General features: G+C 47.7%; 8 protein-coding genes across 8 annotated transcripts in view; 4 read left to right on the top strand and 4 right to left on the bottom strand.

Moving 5' to 3' along the window:
- Positions 1 to 191, bottom strand: part of F5Y00DRAFT_258566 (uncharacterized protein) — a gene marked incomplete at both ends in the record, with an annotated part of 1,865 nt that extends 1,674 nt beyond the window's left edge. Inside the window, one exon of the mRNA XM_048010726.1 lies at positions 179 to 191. Coding sequence (XP_047868642.1) covers positions 179 to 191 — 13 coding nt within the window. The remainder of the gene's footprint in view (positions 1 to 178) is intronic.
- A 7,314-nt stretch (positions 192 to 7,505) lies between these two features.
- Positions 7,506 to 9,761, top strand: F5Y00DRAFT_178650 (transcriptional coactivator/pterin dehydratase). Its single transcript, XM_048004969.1, has 3 exons — positions 7,506 to 8,229; positions 8,938 to 9,000; positions 9,286 to 9,761. The coding sequence occupies exons 1-3, from the start codon at positions 7,846 to 7,848 to the stop codon at positions 9,484 to 9,486; spliced, it is 648 nt and encodes a 215-aa protein (XP_047868641.1). The 5' UTR covers positions 7,506 to 7,845; the 3' UTR covers positions 9,487 to 9,761.
- F5Y00DRAFT_227383 (C-4 sterol methyl oxidase) lies at positions 9,754 to 11,353 on the bottom strand. The gene is made up of 3 exons (XM_048006478.1): positions 11,087 to 11,353; positions 10,900 to 11,008; positions 9,754 to 10,833 (listed from the first exon to the last, which is right to left on the bottom strand). The coding sequence occupies exons 1-3, from the start codon at positions 11,095 to 11,097 to the stop codon at positions 10,036 to 10,038; spliced, it is 918 nt and encodes a 305-aa protein (XP_047868640.1). The 5' UTR covers positions 11,098 to 11,353; the 3' UTR covers positions 9,754 to 10,035.
- A 968-nt stretch (positions 11,354 to 12,321) lies between these two features.
- Positions 12,322 to 16,540, top strand: F5Y00DRAFT_251222 (NCA2-domain-containing protein; the record flags this gene model as incomplete). Its single annotated transcript, XM_048009807.1, has 4 exons — positions 12,322 to 12,338; positions 12,406 to 14,367; positions 15,833 to 16,038; positions 16,218 to 16,540. 4 exons carry the CDS (start codon positions 12,322 to 12,324, stop codon positions 16,538 to 16,540), a joined length of 2,508 nt encoding a protein of 835 aa, XP_047868639.1.
- A 252-nt stretch (positions 16,541 to 16,792) lies between these two features.
- F5Y00DRAFT_178613 (uncharacterized protein) lies at positions 16,793 to 18,655 on the bottom strand. The gene has a single exon (XM_048004968.1). The coding sequence runs from the start codon at positions 18,521 to 18,523 to the stop codon at positions 17,186 to 17,188; it is 1,338 nt and encodes a 445-aa protein (XP_047868638.1). The 5' UTR covers positions 18,524 to 18,655; the 3' UTR covers positions 16,793 to 17,185.
- Positions 18,656 to 18,864: 209 nt separating this feature from the next.
- Positions 18,865 to 21,772, top strand: F5Y00DRAFT_227374 (AAA-domain-containing protein). Its single transcript, XM_048006477.1, has 3 exons — positions 18,865 to 19,520; positions 19,748 to 20,766; positions 20,823 to 21,772. Exons 1-3 carry the CDS (start codon positions 19,115 to 19,117, stop codon positions 21,531 to 21,533), a joined length of 2,136 nt encoding a protein of 711 aa, XP_047868637.1. The 5' UTR covers positions 18,865 to 19,114; the 3' UTR covers positions 21,534 to 21,772.
- Positions 21,773 to 21,998: 226 nt separating this feature from the next.
- On the top strand, positions 21,999 to 23,911 carry F5Y00DRAFT_227372 (pyridoxal phosphate-dependent transferase). The gene is made up of 3 exons (XM_048006476.1): positions 21,999 to 22,219; positions 22,282 to 22,444; positions 22,525 to 23,911. The coding sequence occupies exons 1-3, from the start codon at positions 22,171 to 22,173 to the stop codon at positions 23,804 to 23,806; spliced, it is 1,494 nt and encodes a 497-aa protein (XP_047868636.1). The 5' UTR covers positions 21,999 to 22,170; the 3' UTR covers positions 23,807 to 23,911.
- Positions 23,912 to 24,627: 716 nt separating this feature from the next.
- F5Y00DRAFT_178566 (uncharacterized protein) lies at positions 24,628 to 25,471 on the bottom strand. Its single transcript, XM_048004967.1, has one exon. The coding sequence runs from the start codon at positions 25,289 to 25,291 to the stop codon at positions 24,683 to 24,685; it is 609 nt and encodes a 202-aa protein (XP_047868635.1). The 5' UTR covers positions 25,292 to 25,471; the 3' UTR covers positions 24,628 to 24,682.
- Between the last annotated feature and the right edge of the window lie 1,203 nt (positions 25,472 to 26,674).

Here is a 26,674-nt window from a genome sequence, read left to right as displayed (position 1 = left end):
GCCCCGCCCCCCCCCCCCCCCCCCCCCCCCCCCCCCCCCCCCCGCCCCCCCCCCGGGTTATTAATTTTTTCTTTCTTTCGATATGGTTGGAAATGCTTCTAGTGCAGCACCGGGCAAAAAAAAGAGCTAACAGCTAACAGCTAAGAGCTAAAAAGCTAAAGAAGGAGCGGCTACTTACCGTGATTCTGCATTTTGAGTGTCTGAGTCAGCATCAAGATAACGCGATACTTGTGTCGTGACGACCTTTGGTGCGACGGTGCGACCGTATCTGTAATAACGAAATAGGCGGAAACACACTGGTCTATACCCAGGGACGGAACCGTTTCCGTTCAAAACGCACTATTAAAGAGAGGAGCGCGCGCGACGGGCTCCGCTCGGAGTAAGGACGGCGTTTGTCGTTGCAGGGGTGGAAAGTCAATTTGGACACCCGGGATTGATACTATGTCTCGTCCCAAGGAGATGTTTCTTTCTATCGCACACTAAAGTTAAAGGAACGATGTGGCTGGAGTGGAAATAGCGCGCGAAGCTGTTGTTTAGTTGCTGATTTGACAAACGACTATACAGTTGCGGCAACCGTAGCGTACTAGTGTATGGTACTCCTCAACACATACAGGACGAATACGTAAGGTAGGTAGTGATGTCGTCGTTGAGTTGTTGCGTATATCAATACCGCAATCCTGCAGCAGTACCTTGGAACCTTGCGATCCGCGGTAGGGTCAATGTTTCGTAACGAAGATTGATAGATTAGTAGATTGGATGCGCCTGGCGGAGTTGGCTAACCGTGACTTGATTACTCAAGGTAGTAGTCAATGTCAATCAACAAGAAAACTTCGATATTTCGAAAGTTGTATTCCAGGCGAGATTCGGATGAGTAACGGGGACAATAGACCAATGCGAAAGAGCCCCCGGGTTTCCTAATCGTATAGCCTGTCCAATCTGGCGTCGGCAGAATTCAAGGTGACCTCAACGGAGTTAGGGACCCAATGATACCCGCGCTTCCACGTGACTGTGACTGGCTCTATCGTAATGGATTATTCAGCGTCGTTATGTAAAATTAGGTAGATTAGGTAACAGCGTGGTTGGGTTTTTTTTAGGTAGGCATAGGTAAATCTTGTCCCGGATGACGAACGCGTATGTAGTGTACTATGGTAAGAGAAATATGCAGAAACAAAATACCTCGAGGAAATTTTAGGAACAGGCGCCAAGTGGTTAGCTTTTTGCTTCGGGACCGTGGCTGGTGCGAAGCTGCTTGGATAACTGAATGAGTAGGTAGGTACTATGCACACAGTGTCCAGAAGTAAAAAATTGGGTACGCCGCCAACAAAGAGAAATAGGTAAACAGGCAATAGGCAATATAGGTGGGGTAATAAAAGCTATTAAGCTTGCTTGTTGGCGGTTCAATTGCCTACAGTATGTGGACGGCCGAAATGTCCGAGGGGGATAAGACCTAACGAGGGTTGATCACAGACTTGTTTAAGGTGAGGTTGGTTTGTCAGCACTTTGCAGCTTGTGCAAGCTTTTGTTCGCCCTAAATGTGCAACCGATACGTAACTACCAAGACTAGTGTGTACCTAAGTGTACTTTAGGTAGGTAGGTACCTAATGGTGGCTACCACCACCGCAGCCAAGCGCAACCCCAAGTGGACAAATGGAAATTAGAATTGTAGGGCTGTGGGGATGGTAGACTTAATAGTCGACCGAGCATATCCCGTAGCACAGAAAACAAGAGTATGAACATCGAAAAATGAAAAACTCAATTATCTTAGAACGTTTGCGTAATAGGCAGGCAGGGCATACATGTAGCGAACTGCCGGCGGGAGAATTTGGTGCGTATTGGAGTATTGGGAGGGTACCCGCGATGGAATGGAGGCATCTGAATGGTTGATGTTTCCTCTTTGTAATCAATGTTAGTTTGTCATTCGTGTAACCTGACTAATAATACTAATGATAATAACAATAACAACGACGAGGAAGTTGCAAATTGATACCCAAAATAGGATAATAGTGATCCCGGGTAGAAAGAATTGCCTACCGACACTACGTCAAGTTACATAAGGTATAGGTAGTTGTACATTTATATGTATCTTAAGTACATAATGCGCCCAACCTCAAGTAGCGGTTACACGTACATACTTACGTTAGGTACATAATATACATATTATTATACCTTATTCATACGTATTCTCATGTATCGATGATGCCTCACATTGGAACTTGCATGCTTTAGTTTACCTAATGTAGAATTCAAAAAATCGGAATCCGCACCATCGGCCGAGGTGCTTCCTTTAGCTAAAGCCAATCGTTGCTACATATGTATGTATAACTGCACTTGTATTGTCTTGTGTACCCGCTTCCTCTTCCTTTCATCTGCCGTCGTACAGCACTGCTTATGACTACCCCCTTCCCTTCTAGGCAACTCGTCCCAATCCACATTTACGCCCGTACTTTTGCTTAGTACGAAATGTGTGTACATCCGCAATAGCTTCTATCAATGCGTATTTGAAAGTACTCAAGGTTTTTATGTTGCTCGTACATACGAGACCTACCTAAGCACTTATTAAGTGCGCTGGTATATAGAGACGGTTTACACATCTTACGATACTCGGGTATAATAATATTCAGTAAGGTATTATAGTACGTGGTTGGGCTGGGTGACGAAGAGAATAGTAATAAAGACCGGACTTTTTTTACGCCTTCTCTTTCTTACCTTTGCATACTTTGTAGGTTCAGCATCGGGTTTTAGAACTCCTTCGGCTATATGGTTCTCCAATTATTAGATACACGCCCCGGGGCGACGGTATGGTACAGTTTTTTAGAGAACCACACCTTGTTCTAGCTCGCAGGTCTGATGAAGAAAATAAAGCTTCGCATCTTCAACCCTTTTATGTGTTGGTACCATTTATTACGTAAGGTGCCACGGTATTACAAAAGAACCTTGGATAAACGATGGCCGCTAGAACGCATGTCGTAAAAAGTTTCATCAACTTTTTCATTAACTAATAACATTTCAAGTCGAATCAATGCGCGGGTTCCAACCGCGGACTTACGTAATACAACAGGCTAAAAGAGCTCGTCCTCCGAGGGCACGGTTTCATTACTAACATCAATACTTCCCTGCTTAGGTAGTTTTCAGCAGCCTAGTTATCGGCCTACATAGGTACATACATGTAGTATCGAGATGTACGATGTACGACGTACGATGTACATATGTATGCATGCACATGGCATGGTTCTATGCGATACTAAGTTAATTGGATGATGACACGATGGAACCTCGTTGGTCTAAGTACTAAAAGGGACTTTCCGTGACGAGATCTAGTTAACCATCCCGTATCGAAACAGCAACATCAAATGGAGTAGGTCCGAAGTTTGGGAGCGGGTTAAGGTTTGAAGAATAATTGGAATTTAGCTGCTTAGGTACATGTACCTATCTATCAATGCTTACCGTACGTATTAGTAATACCATCACGTGTGTAATACTACCTTTAGGTAATCGCATAACTAACGGTACAATTTTACTGTACATATTACATTAGGTACTCTCATGTATGTAATTCGAATCTGCCGATAGGTCCAACATAAAATTTAGAGCCTCATATTAAGGTATCCGAATACAGATGCAGACGAAGTATATGACTGCCTACCTCGATATGTAAATGGGAATGAGACTTTTATATTCACATAGGTATTCAACATTCAACGTAAGTATCTTTTTGGTTTTTTCAACATAACATCATCCAATCCAACCGTCTTGGGAAAATCGAGATTGATACGCCGGCCAATATATTCCACACCTCCCTAGTAGTCTTGGCGTTCCGCGGCGGTCATCGGCAACAAGCCTTCTCCCGTCCGTCCTTTGCGCTGTTAGGTTCACATCTGATTTTAATTACGCGTCGTTTACGGCTTACTCTGTTTGCCGCCAACAGAAACATAAGGGTTTTCACAACTTAGACGAGCCCCAAGTTACCCCAAGGTAAAGTGAAAAGCCGATTCTACATTAGGTATTGTATGTAGTAGTTGGCTGCTTTAGTAATCCTGGCCAATCCATCCCCCGAGAATGCTGTATCAACTTACCGCATACATTTTTGCCTGTTTTACTTGTGTTATCGACATAATGCGATGGGCTGATAATCGCTCGGCTTGTGACAACCCATAGGTCGGTCATTCATGATATCTAAAGGAGAAGGAGAATCGAGAAGGATTTACGAGACTATCCCGACCCATGAACTACGGAGTAATTACTATATTTATGCTTTTAGTTGACAATATTTTATGAATCCTTTTTCTCGCGTATCGGTATCGGTATCTGCAATGCTTCCTTCGCCTATACCAAAGCCTTCTGGTTTGCATCCGCCGTATGATCCTTTTGGAGTATAATCTTGAGTCTACTGCGTCTTCAACTGGAAGGTTGGCAACGTGTAAGCAGCCGGCAGTATTGATGCCGAATTTCGGTTCGTTGAATTACACTCGTACCCTGGCGCCGCAACATCGCTCATAGATTCGAAAGTTGGAGATGCAACTTAATGGCTAGGATCCTTATGCTACCTTATTCCTGTTAATATCAGCCAGCGGTATCCTATCACATTATATGGCAGTCCGTCCTCATAATTTGAATGCACGCCCAGTATCAACTATATAGGCAGCTTATCTCCTAAAGTGAAAAGTATTATGTAGACATAGGTACATGCTCCATCTAGATCTGATTAGCTGGATTTTTTACACCATTCCCAAGAGAGTATGCATTGAGTCTTTTTCGGTGTTTCATTCGTTGATATAAGTGGATTATAAGGTACTTATGTCTGGTTCACATTTTAGGAGATAAGATAAACTAGAGGCTGTAGGTTTCAGCAATTACCACTCACGTCATGCTAGCATCACTATAGCCTACGCTGTTGGACAAGATCAAAACCGGTCGTTCCGGCCGACATTAGATTAGTAATATCTACCTACGTTTTATACGGATAGTAACGATATGTTACATTTTACGTACGTTCTCGGGCCGGAATACTGGAGATAAACCAACAATAGTGTTATTTGCCGACTAGGTCGTTAAGGCCTCATCGATAAATTATAAGTCAAAATTTATACTCTATAAAAACAGTTGACCCGAAGACCTTAGACCCTATTATTCCCGCAAATCCCAATAGAGTTACTCGAACCGATCCTTGTCGTTGAGTAAATGGTACATATCAGCTTGCATCTTTCAGCTCGTCCCGCTGTCTTATTAGAGATCGTAACCCTGTCGGAGATAAAGGTATGGTTATAGTTACTCGCTCGTATAGGGCATCCACGGGCCAGTTACACTGATGACTAATGGATTGAACAAGTCATCTTCGACCTAGGCCAGCAGCGCCGATTTGTTGGTCTGCAATAGAACCTAATTAGGAATGCGGAACGAAGGGGTCTCAAAGTGGCGTGAACATGTTGGTGCTGACATTGCATATTATACATGTCTGTATGTGATCTACCTACGTCCGTGCCGAGACTATAGCTCGATGTCAATCCCTATAGGATAATCTACTACGTACTATGTAAGTTTTATGAACTACCACTTATTGTAGTACGTTGTACGACTCTCCCTTCTCAACACAGTAGTGCCTTTTACAGGACTAGAAGTAATCGCAACTATGAAGTACATAAAACGGCCCTATTATACGTCCACTTGAAAGTTAGACACTAGGACCAAGGATGCCAAGATATTATGGGACTGGTTTTGAGGTCTATACTAAACTCAACGCTTTTTTATAATATAGCGCGGTAAGAACGGAGGTATTTCCAAGCGAGTATGACGCTGGAGAAAATGACTCCAGCTGCCATCTGGTCAGCTAGAAGCATTCGATACTATTAACTCTTGTGGCAGGATAGGATTATAAGTGTTACAAATATTCATCAACGATTTACTTGAGCGGGTAGATTTAGGTAACGGTCTTTGTATTTCTTTTTGCTAATATTGGGTACCTGATATACCTGTAGTCTTCTAATTACCTAATTAGAAGACTACAGGTAATTATTTGAACTTAACCTTAGGTAAAGGTAATGGACTGTTTCTACCCCGTTGGTCGGTCATTATCCAAGATTCCATACATAAGTAATAATTACCTGTGAAATTCCTGCATGCGCCACTTCCTAAAGCAGGCTGAGTATATTGATGGTCAGTAAAAAAAGATAACCTGGAAGGTGTTGACTACGCCAAAAGGGCTCGTAGACAACACCATGGAGGACTTGGGCGATAGCGTGCCCTTTAGCGACCAAGAGAACCGCTAATGAAAGACATTGAGTCTGTGAGTAAATGAGGATTGCTTCTTTAACACAACTAGTCTAAGTCCATCAAACCCTGCTCAGTAAGACTATAGATTAACAAAGTACATGATTAACAAACTGGGCAGCTGAACTCAGGCGTAACAGAGCGTCATTGTAAAACTAACCAGAGTTCGATCGATAAACGGGGCTTGAGTACAGATGCCTGCGCCGTTCATCCATGGCTTGGGGCTGGGAGGCATAAATGAGTTTCCAATTTGAGCCAATATAGCTCCAAGTATAAGAATACTGCTTATTAGGGAATCGCGTGCCAGGCATACACCCTAGCTACCTAGGTATTTAAAACTCCGGATCTCCTGCACCGGGGTGCATAATTCTCGGAGTTTGACGAACGCGAACGCGATCGCGATTTGGAATCTCAAGACCTAAGCTTTACATGTCTAGACTGTAGGAACCGGTGGGTTGAAGATGGCAATCCTCATGCTGAGCCTCAAGAGCGTTAGCAACACAGGAGGAAAAAAACGAAAACGGGATTTCATCACATCCAATAACAACCAAATCGGAAAGTCACCCAACCCATTCATTAAACTTGGACGCTGTTGGTTACAGGGCAATATTACGGTCGGCCCTCGGGAGTACTATGTAAGCAGAAAGCAGATCTAGCCCCAGCAGCGGTGTAGTTAGCGACCCATTTTCCCATCGGTAATATCCAGGCTTACAGCGGGATAAGAAAGGATATTTCCACGTGGGAATCCCAGATGGTCCGATCCGCGACGTGCCGGAAATTAGCAAGTGGATAGACCCTCCCTCCGTTTAAAAACTGCTGTACGTAATTTGGTAAGATCTGTCGACCTAACGACGAACTACATAGTAGTAGTACGATGAAAACCTGTCACCGCCGTCTGCTGACAGCACAGCAATCGACGATACGGGGATCGGACACGGGCGCAGATTTAGAAAAAGGAGAACATATTAGTCCTAATGGGGTATGATAAAGCGACCGTGCCCTTATATGTACCCGATTTTCGGCAACTTTGTAGTTTTAATCGCCGAAATGTCTCGGGACTGAAAAGGGGTTACGTTGTATATTGTGAGGTAGTGTACTGCCATGGAAGTTTGGTGAAAGAAGATGAATGTGCCCAAGATTTTATACGTAACAAACTCTAGCTAGTAACGGCTGTTAGTAACGGCTGTTACTTAGATGTAGCTAGAGGTATTAAGGTAACTGGGAAGGTACGTTAGTAGATATATGAATATGGGTAATCGCAAAGCTTAGACCACCCAAAAATGACCTAAGACGACTTCACTTACCTATTATCCGACTTATACCTCTAAATAAAATACCTCTAAATAAACGTTAGAAATAAAACGTTGGAGATGTTTTGTAGCAACTTGCTAAACCATTCATATTCATTCATTTCTTTCAAAACTTAGCCAACAGAATACCAGGGTAGCTCGCAATCTGCTTCCGTGTGCATCCTAGAGCTCTTATAGGTGGTATATTATAATATATGACGAGACTCTACACGTTACACCACCATAAACCACCTCATATCCGGCCATCTAATAATAGTCTGTGCCGCGCCTAATGTATAACCGGTACACGCGCCCTTTGCTCTACTACGCGAGGACTGCCGCTAAGGCACCACAAGTTACGAGCAAACCCGTCGGGGCGACACGCCGAGGCGCACAGGCGGTTGCAACCTTTCGCCGGTGCTCACTCGTGTATCAGGATCAGGGTCAGGGTCAGGGTCAAAGCCGCCGAACTTTCACGGCTTCAGCAGCAGTCATGGCAAGCGCTGCGGATTCCCAAGCTGCTCCCCAGTTCTCTGCTGGTGTTGACGAGCCGGCTCTAACGCGGACGCTAGAGACTTTGCTGGCATCAGCAGGGCATGGCGGTCGGTGGGTACTGATAGCTAGCGGCGAGGGTCTGGAGAGGAGCTTCAAGTTCAAGACGTTTGCGAAGACGTGGGTGAGTCAGCCATACCTACCATACCATACCATACCCGCTTCCCGCGTCTCCTTCGTCGTACCATTAGTTTCCCTTCTTGTTTACCTCTGGTCACGGCATTTGCTTTATTCGGCCGCAATCGTTCCCGAGGGTTCCCCTCATTGGAACAGAGCCGCTCTTGCATCATCTCCCTTACCTGCACCCGTGTACGAGAGTCTGGGGAACATCGACAATTGCCGGTGGGCTGAGCCTGAATGACTAGGTAGCTGGGTAACATGGCTTCCCGAATTATTCCCCAGATAGGCTTACCTTTGGGTGCTGCTAGCATGATCGGTCGACCTCGGGGGGCGTAAACATGGGGATACCGTAATTTCAGGGTCCCCGGCGGGTGTTGCATCTTATCAGTATACAATTTTCAATATTGAACACGGGAAAAGAAGCGCCGTGGCCAACCACGCAACGTATGGCTAGTCATGAGGGAGAAATAAAGTCTCCTGCTGACTCCACACGGGTCCTTATTCGCTAATCTCGGCCTTCAACTGGCTTTGATATAGCCGAGTACTGGATGAAATGGTGCCACCCGGTCCTCGGGGTAGTCGATCCCGGGAAGATCTGACCTGACATTCAAAAGCCCTATATGATCTTCACGACCGCATGGTCAAACCCATCTAAACATGCCCCAGCTGCGAATGATGGTGTAGACTCGACTAATCGTGTTGGTTCTGTTAGGATTTTATGACTGCAGTATCACTGCAGTGCAAGCTGAAAAACCATCATCCGGAATGGTCTAACGTAAGGTGTCCCCCTACTGTACCCCTTTCATTCGCCTCTTCGTTTATCATAAAGAGAATGCGCCCTGCACACGTGCCCACCCGTGTTGGAACAAACGTACGCTCTAAACCAAAGCTCGTCAGCCTCGACTGCGAATCGCCGCCGTCGTCTTTAGAAAAGGTGGAGAGCTTGGCCGTAACAGACTTATATATTATCTTTCTTATTACCAGATGGAACGCACGAGTTATCTATCTGCTGACCCGTGGTATACAACGGCTGACTCATGTGATTGTTGTTATCGCACAGGTCTATAATACGACGTATATCCGGTGGACAACGCATAATCCAAAGGGCCTCTCCGCCAAGGACGTCGAACTGGCTGCGATTTGCGACGGCCTCGCCAGCGACTTTGGTGAGATTATCGAGGAGACCGATAGCTGCGAGCTAAAGCAGGTGGCTGACCGTGCGGTCACCAACGCGGGCGATTGCTGTACTCCTAAAAAATAAAGAACGAAACAGACCGAGATATCAGTCCGTAACGGAAAATAAACATCCTGGGGACCTTTTAATCCGTATGACGATGACTAACTTCGAGGTAACCGATCCGGATCAATAAGTTAGATATAATATTAAATACAGCCAAATCGCTTACTATAAGAATCATATGCGACGCAAGGAATTTTACAAATGGACACGAGCACAATTTCACCGCTATCGACCGAAGGCTAGAATGTCTTGTTAAGTCTGTTTGAAAAGTTCCAATGAAGGACTCTTAGGCTATTATTAATCTATGATAGTAGTATCTCTTCTCTTCGTCACAATTACAAAGTTGTATTAAGTCGGCCAGCCCCATGTCTATTAGAATTAACGATCGACAAAATCGTAAAGTATCGTTCCCTTAGGTGCTGCGTCTTACGGCATCGGGCAATCTCCTCCCAATGGCCAGCAATCAATCTTGATGGCCAGGAGTAAGCATCGGGAATCGGCGGAATGCCACTAGCTGACCTGCCCACCGTCCCAGTGCACATCCTAATGTTGTGAGGTTATGGAGCCTCTTTACTCGGCCTTCTTGGCCTTGATAGCCTTGAGCTTCCTCTCGCGGCGGCGCCTGGCGGCCTCGGGACCGGATTCGGTGTCGAGCATCCAGTCCCACCATGTGAAGCTGGAGGAGTAGTTTCCGATAAACTTCTCGTGGTGGACGTCGTGGTGGAAGGCACCGGCCCAGAAGGGCAGGAAGTGCCTCAAGCTCCAGGGGAAGTCGTATCCGCTGTGTGAGTCGATGGCCTGGAATAGACGGCCGACAATCCACATGTACATGGTGAACAGATGAAGGTCCCCGGTTAGAGAAACCCAGACAATGGGACTTCCGACGCTTCCGAGAGCGAGAAGCATAGTCTCAATCGGCGAGGCGTACTCAGCAGCCAGACCGAAGGGGGCGGAGTAGGTGTGGTGAAGCTTGTGAATCATCCTGTATAGGGGACCGTAGTGTAGTGCTCGGTGTAACCAGTAATGCCATGCGTCTTCGACAACAAAGAAGACAGCGATTTGCAGAGCCATCGTCGAGAGCTTAGGGAAGGGAACACCGTAGTCCATGCCGAAGTAGGTAGCGATAGGGTGGAAAAGCCAGATCTGAGGTAGTTCGACGGTAACATGACTGAGAAGAACCAGCATGGCACATTCCCATTGCTCTTTCCACGTCGGGATCTTCTGGTTTTGGATCTTGTAGCGGTTGAAAAAAGGGATTCGGTCGAGGACCATGTAGGGTATACACCGGCCGAAGTAGATGATCTCGTGCATGAAAAAACTCATGATACCCGTCGCTAATGTGTCGTTCTGCATCCATAGATACCAGGCCTAGGTTTACTGAGTCAGTCGCTTTGTTCGTACCTGGACGGTTTGGAATTTAGGGGGTAAACTAACCGCCCAAGCGCGCTCTACCACGTTGAGGTGGACATTGTATTTTGTGACTTCCTCGAATACGTTTAGATACGTATCGGGATGGCTGAAGACGCCAGCGACAGTGGCATTTCTGCGGAGCGCGTTAGTTATCCGATTCAATTGCAAGCAAGACGCGATCGAAGTTAAGTTAAGGGGCAGGCGGACTTACATCGTGGCCATGGTGGCGAAAGGGGAATCTAGGTAAAACCAACAGCGGATGAACAAACCAAACCTTCCTATGAGCGAAAGAAAGACTCAAATGCTAAGGTAGGAAATGCTGATGAGCCTGTGCCGACGCTGGAATTGTTGTGAAGGAGAGGGGGGAAAAAAGGGCGAGAAGACGGCTGCTATTTGTTGTAGCTTTAGAAAATAAAGGCGGTAGGAGGCGATAAGGAGAGATTGGAGATTTCGAAATTTAGGGGATCCTGGTTAATTGCCGGACGTACGACCAATCATTCGAATGCTGCCACCATGAGACCACTTGGAATTTGCTGTTCCCGTCCCGGCCTACGCATCAAAATGTGGAGAAGCTGCATCAGGGGAAGCATAGGTAACTCTAATGCGCATTGAACCGCGTGTATGTACTTGGAGTGAATGTGGCTATCGTATTCGTATTCCGAGTTATTAGTGGCTTAGTGCCACTGAAAATCTGCACTAATACCTACTGTAAAATTGAACTCAGGGACCCTTCTGCCCTTTTAGTTTAGGTACATGTACCTAAGTACTCAGGTTAGTTGATCAGATAACTTTATCGGATAAACCACGGCGGACCTCCGGCAGCCCAGCCAAATCACCTGACTCGGAGCCATCCCTATCCGATCTGCTCACACTTCCATGCTCTTACCCTAACCCAACTGCCAATTGCCAAAAAGAGAGCTGTTGCTCTGTGCTTTACCCGTGTACCTTACCCTATTTAGTTTAGAGTAACCACTGCTGTCAAAGCTTAGGTTAGAAGCTTGAGTTTGTGAATTGTATTTTCTTTTTCTTTCTTCCCCACGCTACTATGACCTCATCAACAAGGCACAACTCAACAATAAGCATCGACTGACCAACGTTCGACTTGTGGGAAACAAATCCGCATCTAGCACACCGCAACCTCAAATAAATCGGTTCATTGTAGCCGTTTCCCAAATTCCGTACGGTAGGGTTGAAGGAAGGTTGTATTTGGCTTTCCTAATTGGTCCGTCAGCCTAATAACTCACATCCAAGGTCCCGGCAACTTCCCGGTCGTCGTCGCGGAGAACTTCCTTTTCGATTGCCTAGATAGACCACAGTTTACAAGGATATGAAGAATTAGACAAGTCGATTATGTCCGGTCGTACATCCGAGCATCGACCCATATAATCTCTCTCCTTTTTACAGAAGATTTGCACGTGTGGTTTACATTCCAATAGAAAAAAGAAAATGTCCCTAGTGGCTGAGTAAGTTTTACAAAAGAACATCTATACTCTTTACCAGCGATGATAATGTGGCTCAGACCTTGTTCAGTCAAGTACGGCGGCTGGATGCGCAGCTAGACCGCATCCCTTTTAGCCACTTGACGGGCTATGACGCCACCCAAGCTTCAATAGACTTGGATAGTCCTCGCGCGAAGGAGCTGCTGAGGATCATCAAAGCCTTCTCGGCGGCTTCGGGATCGCAAAGTGCCTTCTCCCCACGGCATATCCAGTCTCTCCTATCTCAGTCGGAGTTACTATCGGACCATGCTGAGGAGATATCGGCGAACGCGAACCAGTATGAGGCTGAGCTTGAGTGGAGATTGGTTAGCAAGGCAACCGTGCGAACATACGGTGTTATTTTGGATACGCTATTAGATCAGATCATTCCCCTGAGTGACCACATCTGGTACTGGGACGATGTGCTGTCGTCTCCGACGAACAGCAGTATATACCTGGTGCAAACTTCCCCTATACGAGTCTGGGCTTGGACTAGGGAAGTCTACGAGGACAGCAAGACTAGATTTCAACAGTACACTAGCGGCAGCACATCGGTCGCTGGTTTGGTAGGCGAACCTAACGTAGAGTCGATCCAGGCCGGAGTAGCCCAACGATGGAGCCAATTCTACAATATTGTGCGGGAGACCATACACGAAAGGTCGCTCGCCAACGTGCAGCGGAAGATAATGTCTCCCGTTGCTCTTTGTCGATCCGAGGCCCGTAAGAAGCAAGCTAATCTGAAAAGGCTTAGAGAATTGACCTCGAGTGGCCTGGGTGTTTTAATCGATGAGGGTCTCGTCTTCAGCGGCAACGGAAGTGATGATGGTAAGAGTGATATGATCCTCTCAGCCAACCAAGAATGGAAAGGCGTCGTGGAGCGAAGCGTCGCTCTAATGGACATGGTCCTCAAGGACGTCCTAACACTGGATGTTAGAGTTGCCGATTTCGAAGATAGAGTCTTTGCTGGCGTCGAAGAGGATCCTGAGTTGTCAATCCTGGCCGATGAAGACGAAGCACATCGCCCGGCTGTAGTGGCTAAAAGGCTTCAAGACTTGCTAACAAACCAATTACCGCAATACCTTGGAGAATCAGAAAAACTACTAGCAGAAAATGGACGGCCGTCGATATTCGTAAGATATTGGCTTCCTGCCACTGCGCTTCTCCTCTCTTCGTCCACGATTCTCCGCATCTTGGTCAACAAACAGCAGGAGATTCTGCAGTGGGTTAGTGACTTTGGCGTGACTGTTCGTGACTTCTGGTTCAACTGGGTTATCGACCCTGTTCGAAAGGTTATTAGCACTATCCGTCACGACGATAATAGCGAGATTGCTATCATGAGTCGGGATAGCCTGAAGGCCGACAGGGAAAGCTTAGAGCGTATGGTCGTCGACTTTGCTCTCGATAAGCCGAACGTCGCAACCGGCGCCCCGTCAATATCAGAGTCACAGGTTGCCGAAATCAGAGCCAGGGTCCGAGAGGGAGATGTGACACCGATTCTTCGCGCGTTCGAAAAAGACCTACGCAGCCCCTTTATGGGCACCGTGCGAGGTGACTTGATCCGAACGTTGCTCATTCAGGTTCAAAAGACAAAGGTCGACATCGAACTCGCCATGAGCGGGATTGACGCCCTCCTAAAGAGCCAGGAACTTGTCTTTGGCTTCGTAGGTCTAACACCTGGTATTCTCGTGACCATTGGAGTGATGCAATACCTCCGTGGTGTGTTCGGAGGCAGAAAAGGCTTCCGAGAACATAAGAGAGCCGGCAAATGCATCCGAGTTATACGCAATATTGACCGCATCTTATCCGAAGCCACGCCTTCGCCTAACAACCTCATATCCTACAAGGATCACGGTCTCCTCGTTTGTGAGGTCCACGTCCTTCGACAACTTGCACATGGCCTCCTCCCGGCCGACATTGAGAAAGACTTCTTGGAAGATCTAGATGACCTTGCTAATCTCAAGGGCATCCAATCACAGCTGCGAGCTTTGGATAGAATACGTTGGGCATATTCCAAGTGGTTGAAATAATTGCACCAATCCAAAGTCGCTGTTAGAATATTACATATTATAGCGAATGCGTATGGCGGCTTAGGAGTATTGTGTCTTATATAAACTCCGGATTAATATGACAATTGCCTATAGTTGTGCTGGTTAAATAAACAGCTGAGATGTTCAATGTTCCAATTGTGGGATTCGGTTGAAAAAGAAGTGCCATGCCTGGCAAATATGAGACAATGTCAACAAGCCCCTTTTCTTAGTTGAATAGATGCATATGTGCATAGTAATCTGGACCACTCCCCGGGTACCTTTTCGTGCCCACCACCATTCTGACATAAGCCAGGTACACCGGCAAAAGGCAGCCACGTATTTCCTATGACCTATTGGAGCTTCTTATGGAAGTACCTACAGTAAGTACTCATAGGTTACCTTGTGTATATCCGCTTGACTGGCATAAAACAGCAAACCCTTTATAATCGGTAGAGTACGTAAGTTCAACGCAACCAGTCTATATACTTTAGCCAATCTTGATATATCGATACTGAAAATAGTGGGTTTGCTGTTTTATGCCAGTCAAGCGGATAGGTAGCTCTGCTTTGGTTAATGCGACTTAGGTTGAGGTTGCCTCGTTTGAGCCAACGACTCGATTAAGCTGTTAGGTTGTAAAAATGCACACCGTTGCTCATGTTTGTTGATTACACGTAGTTGCTATCTGAGTAAACGCATAAGGTACCTGATATTAGATACATACGTGCATGTACATGTACTTTGACAAACCATCCTCTTTCGAACTCAAAGTCGTTTTACCTATCGACCCTAAACCTTCAATTGAATATTGAAGGCTCTATCTTTCCGAAACCATAAACCTTGTGCACAGTATTCCTGCATGCTAGTACAAACCGAGTTAGATAGATTTCCCTACTCCTGTGCCAAGAGTACATACATGTGCCACTATCATTATCATTCCCATTAACTCCATTAAACACTAAGCATTAAACGCTACCAGCCTACCGCTACCGCTACTGCTACTGCTACCAAAAGCCACTATTAGTATTACTGCCACCTCTGACGACACGTCGTCTCGTTTGATATCTTAACCGAATAATATCAAGAAATTCGAGGAAATCGCGTTTACGCCAAAACTATTCTTCCACAAAGAATACGATCGATCAAATACCCGCCGTAGCTTTCTCTGCCGTCCACGACGAGCGACCTCTATCAAAATGTCGGGCAACCGAAACTACGACTTCTTAGTACGTTCACAGCCTCCCCCCCTTCGAGCCGCACGCTACGGCTAGAGAGATAATATACCACCCGATAGCTTGGTTATCGACATCTTTTCAAGCCGTGGCTTCTATCTTACACCGGTTGTCAGCCCATACACATTCTCAAGTATACTAACGATGGCCTCAATGTATAGATTAAACTGCTCCTAATCGGCGACTCAGGAGTCGGCAAATCATGCTGTCTGCTACGGTTCAGCGAAGACTCGTTCACGCCGTCCTTCATCACGACCATCGGCATCGACTTCAAGATCCGCACGATCGAGCTCGATGGTAAGCGCGTGAAGCTGCAGATCTGGGATACTGCTGGCCAAGAGCGATTCCGAACTATCACGACGGCTTATTATCGCGGCGCGATGGGCATCCTCTTGGTTTACGATGTCACAGACCAGCGATCTTTCGAGAGTAAGAACTCCCAATCATTACACCAGCTATATATATACATATATACCCTACGTACACTCTCGTATGAAACGAACAGGGGAGCGTTAAGAGGGGCTCGAGTGAGCCCGTGGGAACTATCGATAACAGCTTGCTTATATTACACCAACATTTTCGAGGCTCCATGCTGACCCGTGACACAGACATCCGAACGTGGTTCGCAAACGTAGAGCAGCACGCCACGGAAGGCGTTAACAAGATCCTCATCGGCAACAAGTGCGACTGGGAAGAGAAGCGCGTGGTGTCGACGGAACAAGGCGAGGCGCTCGCCAAGGAGCTCGGTATCCCCTTTCTTGAGGTATCCGCCAAGAGCAATATCAACATCGACAAGGCCTTCTACAGCCTCGCCGGCGACATCAAGAAGCGCCTCACCGACATCAGCCCCGCGCAGCAGGCCGCCGCTGCCGGTGGCCAGGGTGTCAACGTGTCCTCGGGACAGAGCAGCGGCCTAGGCAAGTGCTGCTAAGGGCTGGCGAGAAGTCGTTTAAAGCGAGAGATAATATGGCGATGGTAGAGAGAGAGAGTAGGGGCTAGCCACCAAGCTGGGTAGTCAAGCTGGGAGAGGCGGCCTAGCACACATTTCATGTTATCAAGCGAAAGTTTACTGTAGACCGAAGCATATGACTTAGGGAGACACCCCCCGAGGACCGAAAGAAGCACCAGTAGTGTTGTATTACCTAGGGGGACGGGGGTGGGCAGAGGAGGAGGAGGAGGAGCTAGCCAGAAAGAAAGAAGAGGGCAAGGGCAAAGGCTAGCTTGCTTCACGATAGACGTTCAGAGCCACACATGACACAACACACAACACACAACTACATAGGAAGAATGAGGCCTGGGGGGCTTAAGTGAGGGCGATACTATATTGGCGGAGTTTGGTTGATATGGGTCTAATACATTTTCCAGTCATCGTCGGTTCTTCTCTTTGATCTAGTATATATGCTACGGAGAGCCTTGATGCCTGTATTAGGTTATTTGCTCTTCTTTCAGTACTAATCGCGTAGAATGCCATGTCACTAATAATAAAGGCTGAAGCAACTTTCAAGTACGTAAAATAGGGGCGTGAAACAGGATTTGTCGGCCGGCTTAAGTGGGACATATATATATATATATATAATCACCATAGTACTGATGTATTGAGTATCCTAGTCTCATCCCATATTGCCGGTTTATCCCCCCCGAGGTCCATACGTATCTTGAATTGCCGCCGGTGCCAATACCTCACGAAGCGGTGCGCTTCGGCGTTATCCGTGAACGGAATGATGAAGCGAGGATACCGGCGATACCCCCCATCGTTTACTATGCTCGACTGCTTAGACTTAATCACTTCCTCTTCCCCTTCCACATTTCCTTCACCTTCAACCCCGTCGTCACTCCCTGTTACTCGTGCAGCCTGGTCCCGAAGGACCTGTTCGAAGTCATTAGCGTCCTTATCCTGCTGTTTGATGATGCTTTTCCCAAAGGGCAGGATACCGTTCTCGAGATCCGTCACTCGCCACGGTAGGTTCCGATCCTTGCCATCCTCCTCGATCGCCTGCCGCAGCCAATCAAGCGATATGCGTCCCCCGTCCACGGAAACAAGAACCATGTGCTTGGACCCGGCGCGGTCGGCCAGCCGGTCGACGAACGCGACCCCGCCTATATCCAACTCCTCGATCCGCACGCGGCTGAACCCGCTCGACACATCGAGGTAGTACCGCTGGCTCGGCGGCACCAGGGTAAACGCTCTCAGATCGGCCGCTACGTCGCGGCCACTGCCATCTGCGGACGGCAAGCCCGGGGGCGGAGGTACCGAGGGGGTAGACCCCTTCTTCTTGTGATGCGCACCCGGCACGTGCGCCTTGCCTAACTGCCACAACCGCTCTACCTCGTCGCAGTACGCGGCCGCAGCCGCCTCTCGGTCGAACAGCACGAAGTAATGGCCGAGCGGCTGCAGGGTGTCCGGGTCCCGGGCCTGGATGACGCGCGAGATGCCGCCGACCCAGTCCTCGATGTGGGCGCCCTGGGGCCCGAGGCGTAGGAAGTCGCTCTCGGCGAGGTGCTTGCTAGCCGCGGAGAGGATGAGCATGCTCTTCGCGCGCAGGGGCACGTCGCTGGATTTCCTGTCGCCGTCGTTGTCGGTATCGGTGTCGGTGTCGAGGGAGGGCTGCGGGGGGTCGTCTAGTAGATGCGAGGCCCAGGAGGGTTTAGGAGTGGTGTTTTTGCCGAGGGCTTTGGCTTCGTCGGGGAAGAGCTGCTCGAAGAGGGAGGGGCGTCTGGGTTTTGGTGCGTCATCTTGGCTGTTGCTGTTGTTGTCGCTGTTGGTCTGGGAGGATGTTGAGGAGGAGGAGGAGGAGGGGGGGGGATATGGTCGACTGGTGGTGGTGCTACCGTGCAGCAACGCCGTATGAGATAATCGCCATGCTGCTAGGGCTACCGGTCGTGAAGATGGCCGGTGGAGCTGTCGTAGGAGCATGAGGCGGCGAGTTGTGACGCCCAGCGCATTGCAGTGCGGTGCAGATTCGAATAAGTCGAAGCTGGAGAGAATTGGAAAAGTTGGAAAGTTGGAGCTGAACTAATCCATCTTCTTTTTTCGTAGGGCTTAGAATTTAGAAAGGAAGTCGCAATCCATACTGATCCATACTGTATTTAACTCTATTATAGCGCTATGAAAATAGCCTATTAGAGTAGCACAAATAGTTTTGATTGGGTTATTTGTATTGTACTACCCTTGTACTACCGTAAAGGCTCACACTGTGCTTTTAACTGACTTATCCCACAAGAGACGCAACTACGATATCTTCTCATCCATCTGCACCTTACTTCATGCTTCTATTTTATAAATGAATTATTCCCTCCTCCCTCCTCCAAAAATTAGAGAAAACACCTAGGGGTTAATATTTTAATATTGACAATGAGCAATACTATTATAATTAGTGCCATCAACCTCAACCATAAACCTACCAACAACGACCTGCCTGGTTATTGACCAAGATTTTAAAGCCACTTAAAACTTCTTATACACACATCACTTAAACTTGGCTTTACACATTAAAGCTCACCAGCAATGGGGAAAGACGACTTCAAAGTCCGGCTACAGCCACAAGATGTAGCCAACCAGAAGAATCCCACGTATAAAAACGCAGCTAAAATCTTCATCCATCCCACCACCTTTGCTCAAGGGGGCTTCACTACCGCACATCTCTGCAACGTCGAAACGGATGGGCCTGCTCGGTGGGAGGCCGTTGCGTGGCCGGCCCCGGATAAGAATGTTGCCAACAACATTATATCTGTTAGCAGAGTATTTCAAAAACTAGCCGGTCTGGAACTTGGCCAACAAGCTAAAGTTACTCCTGGAAATGGGCCGGTTCCCGATGCTGGGGTGGTGATCATGAGAGAAACAACCCCGGATCCTGTCCCGTTGCCTGCTTCGGAGCAGACAAGATGGCAATATCATCTCGAGAGTCGATTAGGTAAGTTATCGAAATTACACTTAACGATCCTGAGCCATGAGCTGGTTCGTTGTTGGTAATGAACGCCTCTGAGTCAACATGAGAGTAACACCTATGAACTTATTTATAGGTTCATAGGTAGCATTATGATCTTACTTAATACTAAGTTAGACTTAATAACTGTCACTCCTGATATATTCTGCTTTTCGACCCCTTTTCATGTATCACTAGGTTGACAATATCAACAGAAGTAGCTGAATTCATCTTGCCGAGTATGTCATTTGATGAAATCGTCTTAAACGGGTCAAGGCGCTCGTTTGTGGTTATGTCTGTAAATGGCAGGATCGATGGCGTTGCCAAGTACGCTCCCGGATCTACGGTTGTCGAGTTTTCCAACGAAGACGCTGTGCAGACTAGGGGCAAGTTAGAAGTTGGCTCGCTTCCAGGAATGAAGCGCCAGATAGACGAGCTTAACGAATTCTTCAACGACTTCGATGTCGAGTTTGAAGGATATACTACACCAACTTACTCCTGTGGGATCGTTATTTATGGAAGTCATGGAACAGGAAAGTCGATGTTACTTGATCATATCGCTGCGACTAACTGGGGTAGAGTCGTTCGACTAACTTATAGCGATAAATCGACAACTATCCAGACCTGTTTTAAAACTGCCCTGGAGCAGCGCAGCCCTACCATCCTCTTATTAGATGATATAACAAAGTTAATAGGCAAGGAACAGTCGAATCGCCAGGTTATGGTTGAGACAATCGGCGAGGGGCTTGATGCATTATCGCATAGAGCGCGCCAACAAAATAGGAGACCGCATGTGTTAGTCATTGCTACCTGCCTTGATTTCTTAAACGACATCCCCCACGCCCTTCAACGACCCGGACGGTTCGAGGAGCATATCGCTCTCCCTGTTCCAGATGCGCAAGGACGCAAAGAGATTATACGCTATCACAAGCCAACCTTCGCCCCGGATGTGTTTGATCAATACGTATCAGATCTTGGTGACCGGACGCATGCGTACACCGGCGCAGATCTACGGAAAGTCCTCTACCGTGCTACCAAAGCATGGAGAAAGCGAGTGGGAAGTCCTTCTAAGATGGAACCCCTAATATGGGACGATGTGGCAAAGGGGCTGCACGAGGTGCGACCTACAGCTATGCATGATATAAATCTCAAGCCACCTACCGTGCGCTGGAGCGATATTGGTGGTTACGAGGAAGTCAAAGTTGCCTTGCAGAGGGTTCTCCGGCGCCCTACGGTACGTCTTAAGCTTCCTATCTAATATAAGTAAAAATAGCTAATGACGGAAACTAGGGTCCTCGTGCGAGGATGTCAAAGCCACCAAAGGGCGTTCTTCTCTACGGCCCACCCGGCTGTTCCAAGACAATGACAGCCCAAGCCATGGCGACAGAATCCGACTTCAACTTTTTCGCCGTGAAGGGAGGCGAGCTTCTAAATATGTACGTGGGCGAGACGGAGCGATCGATCCGCAACCTGTTCAAGCGAGCACGCGAAGCTAGCCCCAGTATTATATTCTTCGACGAGTTCGACTCGATCGCAGGGTCGCGGTCGGGCGGTAGTACGGGTGGAGGCGTGCAAGCGCTCACCACGCTACTTACGGAAATGGATGGGTTCGAGCGTATCGGCGAGGTGTTCGTGCTAGCAGCAACGAATAAACCGGAGCTTCTGGACTCGGCACTACGGCGGCCGGGCCGCTTCGACGAGCTGATCTACGTACCACTGCCGGACGCCAAGGCGCGCGAGGCAATCTTCGCCGCCAAAGCCAGAGAGTTGGGTTTCCCGGAAGACGGGACTGTTGATTTACCGGAGCTAGCACGCCAGTCTGAGGGTTACTCGGGGGCGGAGGTGGCGCGAATCTGCGACAAGGCGTTCTGGGATGCGGATGATGACGAGGGGATCTCAGCTATGGGGGTACTGCTTGCGGCGATACAGAAGACGCCGAAGCTGGTGACGAGGGATATGCTGGACCATTATAGGGAATGGCAGGAGAAGTTTAGGTCGTAAAGGGGTTTGTGTAGCTGGGGGGCACATGTTTACCTACCTACCTGGGAATCTATGACATCGCTTTGTGATACATAGGGGGCTGAGTGCCGAAACTTGATACGACGGCTTGGGAATTATACCTGCTAACACTAGATTTAGTCGTATATTAGTGATACGAGAGGTATTTACTACGTGTATACAAAAGCAATTCATCATTAACTTGGACATGTAGGCAGATATATATTCTTTTCTTTTTCCAATATTTTCCCTTGTCATCTTCTCGAATCATAAATACTATGTAATACAATCATCTCAGTATTTATGGTGAAGTTGACATTTTATGTCATTGTTGCGCCCTCCGATATAAAGTCGTAAGACCTAAGAAATCCCCCGTTTTTTTTTAATTGGGGCCGGGACTATAGGGGGGAGGTGGAGTAAAAAGTTGCCAAGTCATGTGTATAGGAAAGAAGTACTTGCTTAATGTACTGCTTAATGTACTCACTATACCATTGTAACTACCCTATACTATAAAACTATTGTAATTCCCAAACTCAATTTCAGTATTTAGGTATATTCTACAGATTATTCCATTGAGACTGGGGATTTATTTTATTTCTACTACATCTCAATTCAATACGGCCACTTTAACCCAAGCAAAATGGACTCCAAGCAATTTCGGGAGGCGGCTATATCGTCTATTGACGACAGTGAGTCTCATCACCTTCTAAAATATCTAAAATATCAACTCACGACGACTAAATAATTATAGTCGTCAAATACTACGACACCATCGAAGAGCGCCGTGTCGTCTCAAACGTTGAGCCTGGTTATCTGAGAAAACTACTGCCTGAAGAAGCTCCTCAGAATGGAGAGGCTTGGGCTGATATCCAGAAAGATCTTGAGTCCAAGATCCTCCCTGGCATAACACATTGGTTCGCACCCTCTACTTATCCATTCGTTAGTCGTCGTCTAAAGAGAACTTCAAGATTAACGAGGAAGGGAAAATTATTAGGCAGTCACCCAACTTCCTGGCATGGTTCCCCTCTTCCAGCAGCTTCCCGGCCATGCTTGGTGAGATGTACTCTGCCGCATTCACCGGTGCTGCCTTCAACTGGATTTGCTCGCCCGCCGTCACTGAACTTGAGACTATCGTGCTTGATTGGCTAGCCAAGGCTTTTGGCTTGCCATCGTGCTACCTCTCTACTGGACCTACTAACGGTGGCGGCGTCATCCATGGCACCGCTTCCGAGGCCATCGCCACTGTTTTAGTAGCTGCTCGTGACAAGTATCTGAATGAGGCTACGGCGCACATCACAGACGAGGAAGAACGTGAGGATGCCATTGCTATCCGTCGTAGCAAGCTCGTAGCCCTTGGAAGCGCTGCCACCCATAGCGCTACTAAGAAGGGGGCCCAAATCGCCGGTGTCAGGTTCCGTGCCGTCCCCGTACACGCCGCCGATGGTTACCGGATGACAGGTGCCGAGCTGCGCCGGGTCGTTTTGGAACTACGTGCTAAGGGCCTCGAGCCCTTCTACTTGACTGCCACCCTTGGAACTACCGATACGTGTGGTATTGACGACATGGAGGGTATCGCATCGGTATTAGAAGAACTAGCGCCTGCAGGCCCTGGGGAGATTTGGGTTCACGTTGACGCGGCGTACGCAGGAGCCTCGTTAATCTGCCCCGAGTACCAGCATCTTACGAAGCCCTTTGAGCGTTTTCACAGCTACAACACAAATTTGCATAAGTGGCTGCTAGTAAACTTTGATTGCAGCACCTTATGGGTACGCAACCGCAAGCATCTTATAGACGCCCTTAGCGTTACACTACCCATCCTACGAAACCAGCACACAGACTCTGGGCTCGTAACTGATTACCGCGACTGGCAGATCCCGTTCGGGCGACGATTCCGATCTCTCAAGGTCTGGTTCGTGATACGCACATATGGCATCGAGGGTCTACGCGCACACATCCGGAAGCACATCAAACTTGCTGAGACGTTTGGAGAGCTCGTCAAGACGCGGCCGGACCTCTTCGAGATTGTGACGGGCCCGCGATTCGCGCTAACGGTATTCAAGCTGGTGAAGAAGGAGTCGACGCTAGAGGAGCAGAACGAGCTCACTAAGAAGATGTACGACGCCGTGGTGGAGGAGGGCCGGATATTCCTGTCGAGCACCGTAGTCGGCGGCGTCTTCGCCATCCGGCACAATCCAGCTACGCCTTTGGTAGAGGAGCATCACGTTAGGAAGCATTTCGAGATTCTTGTTGAGGTGGCTGAGAAGACACTTGCTTAGTTAGGGGCAAGTAGCGAAGAGAAGCAGAGTTAAGTAGAAATGCATTTTAGAAATGTGGTGGATAGAATACTAAATAAATCAACTAAGTCTAGATATGCATATGCTATTCGTTGCTCATGGCCTCATGAAGTTTTAAGTACCCAGGTATCTAATATATATAATACAGCTGCGTCCAAGTGTACAAGCAGCGCAGGTGTCACCCCGCCGTCATGACAGGCAACACCCGTGAACCACGGGGCAACGCCCCACGGCCGAAGTGCAGCAGATAAACCGTCGTAACAGACCGACCAGCACCAGCGGCACAACTCGCGAACTGAGCCATATGGCTTAGCGGTTCACTGCCTCAGACACGACTAGGCGCCGATGATTGCTGGGAGGCATAGGCATCTACCCTCTTTCCTGAAAAGGAGTCGCAAATAAATACCCACTTACTCTCCCCGCGGATATAGATGTTTTCCTAGCCCAATCCAGCATATGGAATCTATAGAGGATGCGGATTAGGCGGGAGTATGGGGGGCGCAGTAGCTTGGGCGCTGAGACCTGGGGCTGGGCCTTGAAGAGGAGTTTCTCTTTTTGCTGGGTTGGCTGTTGGTGGATTTGTGTATGTGTGTGTGTGGGTGAATGTATTCTTGTTGCGATGCGATGCGATGCGCGATATTGTTGGGTTCGAGTCTTGTGTTTCCCAACCGTTTTCGTTTTTTTTAAATGGTGTCAACCGATTGTATGCCATCTCTTTTGCTTTGATGGACCTTGTAAAACTACCTAACCTAAGGTACCTCCTAATGATTATTAGGAGAGAAGTAGGTATAACGTATTCGTAGAGGCGGCGATGAGGGTACGTCGTGTATACGGAGAATATAATATAATTGTTAATTATTACCAGGAATCGCGACGGCTTCTTCTACCGCGGTACTCTCGGTCCCATTCTCTCCGGTCGTCGTCGTCGTACCCCCTATCGTACCGGGATTGCTCGTAATACCGGTCGTCGTTGATATACCTCGGGTCCTCGTGCCGTCTCACATCAACCGATTGCACGCGATCACGATTACTTCTTCTGCTGCGCTCAAGTTCTACCGTGTCCTTCCCTACGCTGTGGTCGCTACCACCGCTCCTATGTTGGCTTCTTCGCCTATCCTCGCTGCTGCCTTTGTTGCTACTCTTACTTCTCCTGCTCTCGCCATCCTGCTGACTCCAAGGACCATATGAACCACAATCACGGCCCTCTTGGTCCCTTCTTCGACGGCGACGATCATTGTTGCTGTCTCGGCCTTGCTGCTGCTGCTCCTCGCGCTCCTTCCGCTCTTCGCGCTTCTGGACTTGCTTCTCGATGTTCCAGGCCAGTCCGATGCCGATCATGCCGAGCACCAACGGCTCTTTCCACGTGAACGGGTGCTCTTTTTCGAGTTCCTTGCGCCGCGAGCGGTGTTCTGGGTCTGCCCGCGAGGGCATGTAGTTGCGTGGGTTGACTGGGGCGAGTTTTACCATTTTTTTTTTTAAAAAAAAAAAAAAAAAAAAGAATGTGGTATTAAATAGGAGGATCGTTTGTTTATTCTTAGCTTAAGTAAATAACTAGAAGGGGAATTGTTCACTTCTTCTGATGTGTTTTACTGGGCATTGGGTAGGGTATTCAACTATGATATAGAGAAAATGTCTACGTGGGTTTTCCAGCTTACAGTCTTAAATGTATAGGTCATATATATATATGGGCACAGTAATCGAGGAAGGGATCGTGATACAACCCGATAGTCGCACGGCAGTAACCGAAGCGAGACTCCACGGGCACATACTGTACATACGTACGTGTCGAATGCCATCATCGAACAGACGGGAATGCGGTTAATTCGATGGGAGATTGCGGTCCCGTGAGGAAGAAGGATCAGGGGTCGAGTTGGGATATGATGTCATGCCCTAAGATCGGGAGGCAGGGAGGTGAATGGAATGGATGTGAATGGCTGAATGGCAAGGGACTGTGGCTTATGCATTTCTCGAGCCAACCCCAGATCAAAGATCAACAGGAGGATCCTAGTCCGCGGCTATGACGACGCCATCAACGCCAACGCAAAATAATTCATTCCCCCTCCCGCCCCTGTCGTCATGGTCGTGTTGTTGCAAGTCTCACACAGAAAAAAGCTCCGGTCGGCCACACGAAAACGGCTTTGTCATAGGTATTCGAGTGGAAAGGTCGTGTAAGGCCGTACGGACTGTCATGTCAAATTAAGTCGTGCCTTCAAGCTGCGTATTTAATATATGCGGACTGATAGATGGACTTGACTGGTTTCCTATGTAAGTGCTCGGATTAGCTGAATAATACATAGCTGTCTGCAGAATAGGAATGGGCCCTTATACGCGGGTATTGGATTAATATCCATTTTAATGTCTCACCCCTTTTCGAATATACGGTAACCCCCCCTATATCTCACCGGCGAGGAACAATAGCTCGGCTACCTGCTGGCGCAATTTTCGACCGCTGGGTGAGGTCACCCCGAGCTCGCCCCTAATTGCTGACCATGTCGGGCACCTCAACGTGTTGGCCTCCTGTGGTCTTCCGACGCATCACATCTGACTGTTTGCGGGACTTCGCCCGACAGCATTCAATCTTATGGGTGGTACAGTGCACTAAGGAGTAACGATTGTCTGTTCCGTATGCGGGCCATTTTCTTATTGCCTATTGTCGTGGTTTCGTGGGTTTTGCTCCGGCAGGGCATCGATTAAGAAAGTCACCACTCTCTCTCTCCTTTTTTTTTTTTTTTTTTTTTTTTTTTTTTTTTTTTTTTTGGTGTTTAAAAATTTTTTTATTTTTTTTTTTAAATTATAAAAATTTTATATTTTTTTTATTTTATATTTAAATAAAAAAATTTAAAATATATA

The sequence above is a fragment of the Daldinia vernicosa genome (genome assembly GCF_022497035.1).
Source record: "Daldinia vernicosa strain CBS 139.73 unplaced genomic scaffold F5Y00scaffold_6, whole genome shotgun sequence".
Lineage (NCBI taxonomy): Eukaryota > Fungi > Ascomycota > Sordariomycetes > Xylariales > Hypoxylaceae > Daldinia > Daldinia vernicosa.
This window is presented reverse-complemented; position numbering and strand designations above follow the sequence as displayed.